This window comes from Trachurus trachurus, assembly GCF_905171665.1.
Source record: "Trachurus trachurus genome assembly, chromosome: 13".
NCBI lineage: Eukaryota > Metazoa > Chordata > Actinopteri > Carangiformes > Carangidae > Trachurus > Trachurus trachurus.
This window is the reverse complement of record NC_139892.1, coordinates 24,555,192-24,567,723: the sequence shown is the minus strand read 5'-3', so window position 1 is coordinate 24,567,723 and position 12,532 is coordinate 24,555,192. Positions and strand designations below refer to the sequence as shown.

Genomic DNA, 12,532 nt, shown 5'->3' with positions numbered 1-12,532 from the left:
TCAGGTCATAAACAAAAAGAAAACTGTATGGAGCCCCCTTCCCAAGTGTCAGCTGCAGGGATTAAGTGGGCATGTTTATAACACTACATTACCCATAATGCCCTCAACGTAAACAGCACACTTCCTGCTTTGGAGCGTTTCAAACATCCGGTTCAGGTGTCGGTCGCCAGGGAGCAGTCGTGAGTCTTTCAATCCTTCGCCGCTGCTGACCCGCGCAACTAGCGTGAGAAGAGGTAGGCCTCAACGTTATTTTTAAACGTATTTAGCATCATAACTATGTTACAAACTGAAAGAACAATGCATTGATTATGTAATATCCGTGCAAAGGCGGAGTATGGTTTGCAGGTGGCATATTCTGAGAGTTTAAAGTTACTTTGTCCTGCACGGTTTGGCGGGACATTAGCTACCGTTATGCTAACCAGCGTTAGCCACATAGCGGCAACCTGAAGCTAATAACAATTTATAGATGTTTTAGTTGTAGTTTTCTCTTACGGGCAGTTGCACAGGCAACGGTTAGTCAAAGTTTTAATAAAACAGGGACTGCACGGGTTATAGACCCAGTAGTGTAGCGAGGTTTTCATGCACTATTGCATCCTCCGCTGCTAGCTTGGCTAACCAGCTAAAGTAGGCTGTTAGGCTGATACTGCCGCGCAACAGATATCGATTTGAAACTTAGCAGAAGTTAAGTGTTGTGAGCTGTACTTGACTATATTCTACTTCCCGTGTGTTTCAGTAAACGAATAAGCACACAAAAACACCGGAAAACACAATGAGTGTTGACGTGAAGAAACTGAAAGTAAACGAACTAAAAGAGGAGCTCCAGCGCCGCGGCCTGGACACCCGAGGCCTGAAAGCAGACTTGGTGGAGAGACTGAAAACTGCTCTGGAGTCAGAGACTGAGGCGGATGTTACAGAGCCAGGGGAGCAGCAGCAGCAGGGGGAAGAGGAGGACTACAGCCAGGACCAAAAAGACAACGAAGAAGAAGAAGATGATGGAGATGGAGATGATGGGGATGGAGAAGATGTAGAGGATGTTGAAGCGCAGCAAGGTGTTGCTTTGTTTCTTCATATAGATTTTTTTTTTTTGCTTTCTCACCAGACTAGACTTTAAATATGTGTGACATTAGTTCTTGCAATCTGTGCGTGGTTTTACATGTGTACTTCAACACTCTATAGTCTTTGGGATCCATACTTGAGATATAACTGATTTGCTAGACAAAGGCGATGTGATAACAAAAGTTTGCATTGTTACATTTAAAAAATGTCCCCACTTCATTTTAATAAGCTTGAATGCACTTATTATGTTCCACAAGTGTGTTCATTTGTCTCTTTTACACTCTTGAGTGAAAACTAAAATATGTTCATCTTAATTTTATCATTTGCAGAAGCAGTTGATGATTTTGGTGATGATACTGGGGATGGTGAAGCTGAAGCTGAAGCTGGAGGTCAAGGTGAAGATGAGGGAGAAGGAGAAGGAGATCTCCCTGAAGAGGAGGATGAGGGCAGAGATTCAGGTGGTTACTACGAGGAGGAGGAGCAAGAGGCTGAGCCATATGAGAGTCAGCCCGCTTCGGACTCGGGCCACAGCATGCCAGACTTCACAGCCGATGTAGATATATCCAAGTCTGACATGGCAGAGGAACAGACCAAGCCTGCGCTGGAGCCACAGCCGGAGCCACAGACACAGACACAGCCACAGACACAGCCACGGGAGGCTGAGAGCAAACCAGGTGAATTTCAGAAGTTTATCAGCATGCATTGTGAAACACTAAGATACTCTGTAGTCAAAATGTTTTGTCAATGGTTTAATTTTGGACATTTGTTCATTTGTGAGCACTTAGAGTTTTAGTGATTTGACTAAAGAAGATGGTTTGATACGATCTTTATGCCATGAAAAAAAATCACAATCAGGAAAGTGAGAATGACAAATATGTTCGACGGGTGTGAGAGCAACCAAAGACTGTGTTTGAACTGATTGAGTCCATTTATAAATAAAAACAAATCTGCAAGTTAGAGGGGGACATTGTATGTTAGGACATCGTATAAACTATTGTTAATGCAGAAGTTCTCTGAAGGCAGCCTCTCTCCTGTGGCAGAGTCAGCTATATCACATCATTGCACCAGATCTGCACACAGAGGTAAAGATGACTTCATTTGCAGAGTGGTGAAGTCAAATAGAGCTCACACAATCATAGTTACTGTTAAGAAGCACAATACAACCTTTGCTAGTCAAAAGCCCGAACTTCATCAACACACCTGATCAACCTGCAGAACCACAAGCACGTAGAACCGAGGCATTTTATCTTCTGTCTGTTCACAGTCACAGCCGCTGGTTCCACAACATACAACTGGCTCTCTGTTAACCAACAGGAATCTAAACTGTGTCAAACCAACGCTATACGCGTTTGTGTGCAGTGCTTACACACACAGCACGAGACACAGCAAGGTTGGACAGATTCTGCTGACTGGGTGCAGAGTTTGGGGAAATATGCTTTTTTTTTTTTACTGAGTGGCAGAGATCTTTTCCTCTCAAACATACAGATCTGATTAAAACAGTTCAAACACAATAATGTTAAAAAATCTGCTTTTCAAGGGGCTGCACAACCTAACTTCTGCGTTACAATAGTTTATAAAACGTAGTGGTTAGTAGTAGTTGGTGATGGTTTGTCCCGTCCCGCCTGGGGGAAAAAACACAAGAACAGAATATTAAAACATTTCTTCATTACACCACCATAGAATAATTTTTATAGACATGCTCTCAGTGATTACTTTTCACTGATGGCACTGTTGTAACGCCGAACATGTAGCTCACTAGTTATTCATTTGTCATGCAGAAATAAAAGTGGAGGTCAAAATGGAAGAAGATGCCGTTCCTGAGGCTGCTGAAGAAACAACGGAGGATTCTCAGAAGGCAGAAGAACAGCGTGGACAAGATGGCGCAGCTCAGGGTGAACAAGTCAAAGCGGAAGCTGACAGGGCCGGGCACCACAGCCGTAAGAGACCATATGAGGAGAACAGGAGCTACGGCTATTATGAACATCGTGAGGACAAGAGGTATGCTCATTTTAAATTGTGACATTACAACAGTACAGCACACCAACAGTAGTGTGATGGCATTGTCAGTGATGGTTGCTTTAAGGGCTGATAACCTTCTACTTTCTTGATACTATACAGATCTCGCACGCCACAACCGCCTGCTGAAGACGAGGAAGAGAACATAGATGACACTCTTGTCACAATTGACACATGTAAGTAAGATACACAGAATAAAATTAGTCTCAGCCCAGACACAGACGACTTGACGAAAATGTTTCAACAGCCATTTCAAGGTCAAAACTTGTGAAAGTGACACTGACCAACTGTCCTTGTTGTTTATGTTTATTTGTCTAGTGCCTGAAATACATTTACATTGTCTGTGTGTTTGGGCTCTTTTTCAGACAACTGCGATCTGCACTTCAAAGTGTCCCGCGATCGCTACAGCGGTTATCCACTGACCATCGAAGGCTTTGCCTACCTCTGGGCTGGAGCAAGAGCCTCACATGGTGTCACTCAGGGTCGCGTGTGTTATGAGATGAAGGTAATACACACAGAATATGTAGTTACATTTAAACAGTGTGTGAACACGTTGTGTCTTTGCATTATGGCAGCTGCTGGAAACTTAAGAGGGTTGGGAAGATTTTCAAACAAATATTTAATAAGTCTTCTCACGGTTTCTTTTTAACCTGGTCTGTCTCACCGCTGTTTAGATCAATGAAGAAATCCCAGTGAAGCACCTGCCCAGTAGCGAGCCAGATCCCCACGTGGTCAGAATTGGATGGTCCCTGAACCACTGCGGCACTCAGCTTGGTGAGAGGAACATCTGTGTGAACCCTAACCCTAACCCTGTTTGTCATGAATGAGTGTTTGCTGCACCAGAGAGCTGTGGTCTTTAACAGAAACAATGCACTTCTTCCTTTCTTGTTGTAGGCGAGGAGCCCTTCTCCTTTGGATATGGAGGAACAGGAAAGAAATCATCTGACTGTAAGTTCGCAGACTTTGGGGAGAAGTTCGGTGAAAATGACGTCATCGGCTGTTACATTGTAAGTTTCGGAAACGGTGCAACAGTGATTTAATTATATTATTTTAATCTAAGGATCTTGTTTATAATCCATGTGGTTGATAGTATACAATTACCTAGTTAAACTCAAGATGCATTGTGTGCCTCCATACTGTTATTTCAGGACTTTGACAGTGGTGATGAAGTGGAGATGGGCTATTCTAAGAATGGCGTGTCGCTGGGCGTGGCTTTCCGGACAACCAAGGAGGCACTGGCAGGCCGTGCCCTGTTCCCTCATGTGCTGGTGAAGAATTGTGCCGTTGAGTTCAACTTTGGACAGAAGCAGGAGCCTTACTTCCCCCCACCAGAGGGATACACATACATCCACAATCTGGGGATGGAGGACAAGATCAGAGGCACTAAGGGACCTGCGAGCAAGTCTGAGTGCGAGGTAAGGCAGCACTGAAATGAAAAGTGTATGACATTTCTGCCCCTCAAATATGTAACTGACTGTTATAACCAGTCCAAAAGTGAATGATGCACAGCCTCTGTAAAATGGACCCATTTTATTGTGTTTTTATGTTTTATATCAATAATTATAGAGAATATTATTAGAATTTTGTTTATCACAGATTAACAGCATTAACTGTTTACTAGAGGTCGACCGATAGTGGATTTTTAAATTCCGATATAATAACGATAGTTTGGAGCAGGAAAAAGCCGATAGCCGATTAATCGGCCGATATCCCCCCCCCCCCCACGATTTTTTTTTTTTATATATTAATTATTTTTTTTTTATTTAATTTTTTTTTTTTTATAATAATATATAGCTATTAGCTAGTGTAAAACTAAAGGATGTGGGACACTGAATCATCCCTGGACCCTGTGAGTGACGAACAGCCGAACTCCACACGAGTTTGTTTACATCAGAACAGCTGTAGTGAGGACGTGACGCTGCAGGAGAGGAGACTGTAACTAAACAGGACGTTAGCTCGTGGTGTGGTTACACCGTACATTAACAGGTGACTGTTTCACTACAATTAGCCTAGGCTACTGTGTGGAAAACCCATAGACTGTAAAAAGAAAAACCACGCTGTAATGATCGTGATCGAGTTGAACAAGTGTGTTTGGAGCTGACGGGAGGAGAGAAAAAAGAGAGCGAGACGCGCGAGACGCACGTAGCGGCCGTGATATGACGACACCGTCCCCGCGGAGGAGGAACTCGCTGTTATGGAACAGGACCTAAACCAAGTCGAGTAGAGCCCATAGAGCCCAACTTTGTAGTGTAAAGAGCCATTATTGTGCGTCTGCCCCAACTCTGAAGCTGTAGCGGAGCTCTCTCTTCCTTCTTCCTGTCGCTCTCTAGCTGTCCTTTCAAAATAAAAGCACAAAAAGCCGGAGGGGGAAAAAAAAAAAAACACTGACTCGTGAGCTGGTGGCGGTGACATATTTAGCGTGGCAGCCGCCACCACATTATCTATGCAGGAACCCTTATATGATTAAGAGAAAATACTACAGTGTTCAGCCCCTCCACCTGCCGCCTCTCTCTTACTGCGGTCGCACCGCACCTTCCCTCACCTGGGTCACTTCTCCGCTGCTGCTGCTGCACTCGCCCTGTCTCTCTCTCTCCCATGCTCTGTGTGTGTGTGAAGAGCAGCCCCGCCCCTCAGTGATCAGAGAGACAGAGAGCGGCAGGGAAGAAGCAGTTTATGGCGCTGTGGAAAAAACTGCAGCCATCGGCCACTATCGGAGCCAAGTTCAGCTGATTCCGATAGTTTGTAAAATGTCCTATCGGCGCCGATTAATCGGCCAAAACGATTAATCGGTCGACCTCTACTGTTTACTTCCCAGTCAAGAAACACTGCAAGTTCTTTGCTCCTTGACTATACAAGAGCTGTCTCCAGCGGTGAAAAGCAACACCAGTGTTGAGGCCTCATCAGCTAGTCCCAGCCCAGCAGGAGCCATCATAGCATCAAGTCTGTCCTGTCAAATTATAATCTCTGGCACAGTAAATGCATTGCAAGCTGATGTTCTGAAGGCCATGTAGCAATAACAAATAGCTCTATTAGCTATAAATAGCTCTTTTAATCAATATATTCAAATTTGAAGATATAAATGTACAGTATGTTTAGATATAATTTAGTTTAGTTATTTCATTCATTTATTGAGCATAAAAACAAAAAATAAAATAAAACTCATAAAAAACCCAATGACAATACTGTAACTCTTGAATGAAAGGGGGCAGAAAGAAGTGAACTTATATTGTCTACCCCTTGTTACAAAGAATTAATTCACAAATAAGATAGTACCTATAAAGAAATGCAGAGAGTGCTTCATTTTACACAATGTATGAAGCTGAAAAAAGGTTTATATGATTTGTTTTCTTTGTTAATGTGTTTCAGATCCTGATGATGGTCGGCCTGCCGGCCTGCGGAAAGACCACCTGGGCCATAAAGCACGCAGAGACTAACCCTGAGAAGAAGTACAACATCCTGGGCACAAATGCTATCATGGACAAGATGAAGGTTGGTTTGGACCGACCCCCAACCCCCCTTTATACACAACTGGTTTTACAGCCCCTAATTTTGTTGTTTGACTGATTATTCTGCAGGTGATGGGTCTTCGGCGCCAGAGGAACTATGCCGGGCGCTGGGATATTCTGATACAGCAGGCCACCCAGTGTCTGAACAGGCTGATTGAGATCGCTGCCCGCAAGAGACGCAACTACATCCTGGACCAGGTACTGCCCTCTCACCCACACTCTGCTCTGATTATCGCCACAGTCAGTCAATGTGCCCTGATGATCAATCTCTCTAATGGACTATCTATTTATCTTTCAGGGTGGCTCTGTGTATTATAGAGTAGAAGAAGCATTGATCACCCTGTTGTCACTTGCTTGTCATGCATTGTTAAAGAAAATGATTAATGGCTCTCATAAGTGGCAGAATATTTCATGTTTTCATTCCTCAGTATATTTGCACTTGCTATTTCTTGTCATAATACAGTATTGTTTGTCTTGTGAATCCAACAATGTACAAGTAAACCATGACTATGTAAAGATGTTGAGAAACAAGTAAGCTCTGACTGGTGAGTAAGAAAAACACCTTCTGTTGCTAATTTAATAAGACAGAGTTGATAGCTTTTTTAAAAGCTATTTTGAAGTGAGATACATGGAGCTTTTGAGTGTGTTTTTTAATAAATTTACCCTGAAGGTAAGTAATGACTAACAGGTTTTAGATTTTCAGATCCTTGTGCTCAGCAAAAATTAGAAAAAGGTAGGTGGGTCTGGTGGATCTTTGCATTGGATTCTGTGAGTACATGCAGGTAGGTTATATCTGTCTGTTGTTGTCTTGAGTGGGACTAGAATCCGATTGAAGATGAGGTAAGTCAAGGTAAGTTCGGAGGGACCCGTTAGAGCAGGAAGCTGTTATTGTACTGGATCAGATTTGGTGGTATAACTGGCTCTTCAGAGAGAAAGAGTATTGTTGTCATCAAGTATTGTCACGCATGTTCAGTTGATTTTGTAGACGGTGATAATTTGTGGCATAAAAGTCAGCTAAATTAAATATATGCTATATGTCTTAAGATCTTTTATAGTGTTGGTACAACAACAAATAACCTTCACAGTTAAGTTGCAAATGCCGTTAATGACTAAATGGTGAGGGTTAGGGTTCCAATAGAGGAAGTGTTGGCGTTGTCGTATTAAATTAGTGTGAGATAACTTGCAGTAAAATGAAGTGTTGTGGTGTTGCTGGTCAGAGTAAAGGGCAGTGGTTACTGTTGAGTGAACAGGGTTTTTTCATTGTAGCTGGGACTTCTGTTGTTTGCCCTCTTTGAAGCTATTCTCTTATGTGAGGTGTGTAACTGCTGGCAACAGCACATCCACTATTTGAAAAACATGATTCACCGTGATGCTCACTCTATTATCATCGGCATGTGTGTAAGTCTGCGGCTAGTTAAATTCTGATGGAAGGAGTTGTGCGTTGTGGGCACTCGGAGATATGTTGAATGTTTTGAATCCACCAGTCACGTTGTTAAACTGAAGTGTGGACCTTCTGAATATCAGAGGTCACATGTTTCTGGATTAGTTGGTGTTTTGAAATGTGGCCAAGCTTCACAAGCAGCAGCAGTGACAGATCAAGATGTTGAATTTTTAATGCTTACATGCAATTTCATGCAAGTATGGAGGAAACAGTGTGCCAAATGATGAAGCACATTAACATGGTATGGCAGTTTTCACAATGCTACAGATATTCAGCTAAATTAAGTTTAATGTAAATCAAGGCAAAATATGTTTCACAATTTCCAAGCAATAGTCATGGAATGCCAATTGTCCTTACCCAAATAGGTAACAAACTTTGATTAAGAGTAATGGTAATGTGTAGGTACTGCAGGCACCTTTTCAAGACATGACATGTTCTATCACTTTGCATTTATGCTTGTTTTTTTCTGAAAGGGTGTAAGAACTTGGGTTATGGTTAGTGATGTAGCCTTTGACAGAGAGCACACCTCAAGTAATAAATACAACATTAAAAAACATATCCTCACATCGCAGCTAGTTGTCACCGAAGAGACAATTGAGGAAGCTATTTCAGTATCAGTTTTTATGCTTGCCTGATGTAAGCACACATCTAACATGTAGATCTGGTTAGACACATCTGGGGTCCCTCTATGTCAATAATCACCGTTCATCCGCAGTCACTGGGTACCTGGATGCGCAGTCCGAGGTAAGTCTGTGGAGTGACGAGAGGCCTCTAGCACTTGAGTAAAAAACGTAGACTGACATCCAAGCCAAACCTCTCTCACTTCATTATTGCAGGGTTCCAGCTTCCTTCCAGTGGAAAGCCATTACAAGTAAACAATAACAAACAAGCTTCTACTTCTTTCTTGTCACCATTGCTAGACAAATGTATATGGATCAGCAAGGAGACGAAAAATGCGTCCTTTTGAAGGTTTTCAACGCAAGGCTATTGTAATTTGTCCCACGGACGAGGATTTAAAAGAACGAACATTAAAGCAAACCAATGAGCAGGGGAAGGATGTGCCCGATCATGCTGTTTTAGAAATGAAAGGTAGGAACGCTGTGGAAACAACAAATAAAACACCAGATCTACTTTTTTACTTTTTCTATGTGTTGTCTCTAAAATCAAACTTGGAAGATGCCCCCTCCCCCCTTCCCCTATCATAGCCTTTGGCCAGATATCAGACTTGGACATATTTTAACAGTCCACATGAATTTGATTCTTCCTTATTTTTGCCCTCTATTTGCCACTTGCCATTCAGCTTTCTTCTAATGCACTGCAAACTGAGAGTTGGGCCTTGGTGAGCCCATGTCACTGTAGAACCATTATTGCACAATTGGCTTCCTGGAAGATTGTGTTTCCAAACGACAAGCTTACAAGCAGTCACATGCTCAGGTTGTTAGAAGTAAATTTGTAATAGCATTACATCATCTGTCCTTGGTTTGCAGTGCTGTTTCCTCTTCTCACCAACCTTCTAGTTGTCCTTTTTGTCCCCCTCCCCACCTCTACTGAAGTCTCCTCCCTCCCCTGTGTCTGCTTAAACAAATGTTTCCTCCATGTTCCCCTGGAGGTAATGTTTGTCCCCTTTACCCTGCCCTCTGCTTTCATCTATCTGCTCTTAGTTTCTCTATGATTTCCTCTGCCTCTGTATGGTAGTAATTATTTTTCTTTTTGTTTTCCGGTGGTGTGACTGCTCTGGTCTTCACTACAACCCCCTACCCCTCTCTCTCTCTGTCTCTCCATCCGTCTCTTGCTGGATGGACTGTCTCTCTCTCCTCCTGTGGTCACCTCTGTCAATCTCGAAGCCAACTTTACTATCCCTGAGGCTTGCGACTTCCTGGAGGGCGTGGCATTCGCTGAGCTGCAGCAAGACGAGGCTGAAAAGCTGTTGAAGCAGTACAATGAGGAGGGCCGCAAGGCTGGCCCGCCCCCTGAGAAACGCTTCGACAACAGGCAGGGCGGGTTCCGCGGTCGCGGCGGCGGCGGTAGCTTCCAGCGATACGACAATCGTGATGGGTCCCGTGGTGGCTACCAGAACCGCAGTGGAGATAGCAGTGGATACAGAGGAGGTGAGTGAAACAGTTGTTATACTTGACACCATATTTGTTCTCACTGTATAATATGTTAGTTTAAGTTATAAAATGAGTTGCCAAAGTCTTTTGACGGGGGGGGGGGGTTCTTTAAGCTGTTTTACCCGAGTGTCAGTTTACAGCTGAACTGCTGAATGCATTGTTATTGCAACACTATCTTTGTTTGTCTGGCAGGCTACAACCGTGGCAGCTATAACCAGAACCGCTGGGGCAGCAGCAGCGGCAGCAGCTACAGCAGCTACCGGGATGGAGGCTCCGATTCACGCGGTGGATATAACCGTAACCAGCAGTCAGGAGGAAGCTATAATCGCTCAGCTCCTTACAAGGGAGGAGGATACAGCCAGGTATTGAGCATGACCTTTGATTTATACTCTTTTAGAAATTAAATTGAATTTTTAAAAATGAAGTCACTCAATCTAATCTCCTGAACGTTCACCATCAGAGCTACAGCCAGAGCTACAACCCAGGGTACAACCAAGGCAGCTACAACCAGAGTTACTACAGCAACTACAGTCAGTATCCTGGATACAGCCAGAGCTACAGCCAGACACCTGCCACTGCGCAGACATACAACCACCACCAGCAACAGCCACAGCAGCAGGCGCAGCAGCAACCGCAGCAGCAACAACAGCAGCAGCAGCAGCAGGCGCAGCAGCAGCAGCAGCAACAACAGCAACAGCAACAACAACAACAACAGAGCTACAACCAGCAATATCAGCAGGTAAGTGACAAGCAATTGACATGTTCATAGACATCATGGATTTTCTGTAGTTGCAGTAGATATATTTTTAGATTTATTTTAGTTTTCATAGTAGAGTTAATAGTTTATCCAAACCACTGCAGTATAGCTTTCTGATTGATGATCACAAGACAATGCAGACAGAAATCTGCCGCAGCCATGCTCTCCACACAAACAAAAAAACACAAGCTGTCTGAAGCCACCTGAAGTTTTAAGTCTGCAGGACTCATTGGATTTTGGGTGGACTATACTTAACGCTGAAAATCACTTGCTGTGTCTAACGAACGTGCAAAATAAAGATGCAGAAACAGCTCAGCAAAAATGAAAAAAGTGCCTTCTTTCTGTTTCTCCCATCTAGTATGCTCAGCAGTGGCAGCAGTACTACCAGAACCAGAACCAGTGGAACCAGTACTACAGCCAGTATGGCAGCTACCCTGGACAGGGCAGCCAGGGCTCGTCTTCTGGTTCCCAGTAGCTTGACCTTACCCATCTGCACCTGCATCCACGTGTGTCCTGAACGCCTCTGACCTCTGCAAGGAATTGAATTTTGTACAGTTCCACCTTAAGTCATCAACCACTTAAACTGTATACAGTTTAACGTCTTTTCATTTTTTTACTGAATGAAGTCTTACTCTAAACAGTGACCGTGAGGTGGTAGATGATAGGTATCAAAACATTTAATGAATATTGAATGTGGATGTCTGTTGAACTGCACTCCACATTTCCTACATGTTGAAGAGGTTATTGTATATTTCTAGGATGCTAAGTGTGGGAAAAGTTACAGGGTAGGAAAAATACAGCAAAGCCTGAATAATTTGACGTGTTTTGAGAAGCTTAACAAAGAACAAAATGCATGCTTTTTACCCTCATGACCCTCTTTTTTGTCTTGCTTTTTATTTTTCAGTTTCCGAATGAGAACCTTTTATTTACTCTGATAGAATTCAACATTGCATTATGGAACATTTTTTTTATAGGTGGTGATAATGTAGTATTTAAGCGTTAATCCCGTCTTTGAGAAGAATATTTTGCCACTCTAGCTGAGTAGTTGTATGTGCTTTTTTTTTTTTTTAAATCACATTGTGGTGGTTGTTCATTGAGTCCCGTAGTTAAAAACCTGTACTGTCAAACCCATTTTTTTCTACCTGACAATGAAAATCTGATTATGACCAGTTACCCAAGCTGTGTTCTTGTCTTTATACAATAAATATGATTGTATACGCCTGGAGATGATCCTTTTTTCAAAAACAACCACATACTGCATGATATCTCACTGTTGGTGTACATTTCTCATTTTTAACAAACTTGAAATCACAAAGGACAAAACAAGCAAGGATTTAGTTGAAATATAACATATTTGGAGCGTACATACAGTTCCAGTGCAGTCCTGCTGAACCTTAAATGAACTTCTGTCGAAATTTGAAAGTCAAATGTTGTCAGGGCAGGAAATAAACAATTTCTGCTAGTTACCATGCCTTCACAAGCTCCCATCGCTGTTGACCAACCAAATTAGGGGTGGGTGATATCAACAGTCTTTTGTCACATTCTACACAATTTCCATCGTATGCAATCGCAGTATAATTTTTGATGGATGTTTTCAGGAAATTAGCAACCATCACATCACCCAATGCAAAACCAAATATATATA

The 12,532-nt window shown here is 42.8% G+C and overlaps 1 protein-coding gene across 1 annotated transcript; it reads left to right on the top strand.

The window, feature by feature from the left end:
* The first annotated feature begins 158 nt into the window (after nucleotides 1-158).
* On the top strand, nucleotides 159-12,106 carry hnrnpul1 (heterogeneous nuclear ribonucleoprotein U-like 1). The gene is made up of 16 exons (XM_083984604.1): nucleotides 159-233; nucleotides 734-1,049; nucleotides 1,386-1,730; nucleotides 2,835-3,054; nucleotides 3,175-3,248; nucleotides 3,438-3,577; nucleotides 3,747-3,846; nucleotides 3,967-4,079; nucleotides 4,221-4,487; nucleotides 6,439-6,561; nucleotides 6,648-6,776; nucleotides 8,940-9,108; nucleotides 9,864-10,127; nucleotides 10,323-10,492; nucleotides 10,591-10,869; nucleotides 11,246-12,106. Exons 2-16 carry the CDS (start codon nucleotides 770-772, stop codon nucleotides 11,360-11,362), a joined length of 2,790 nt encoding a protein of 929 aa, XP_083840730.1. The 5' UTR covers nucleotides 159-233; nucleotides 734-769; the 3' UTR covers nucleotides 11,363-12,106.
* The last annotated feature ends 426 nt before the right edge of the window (nucleotides 12,107-12,532 follow it).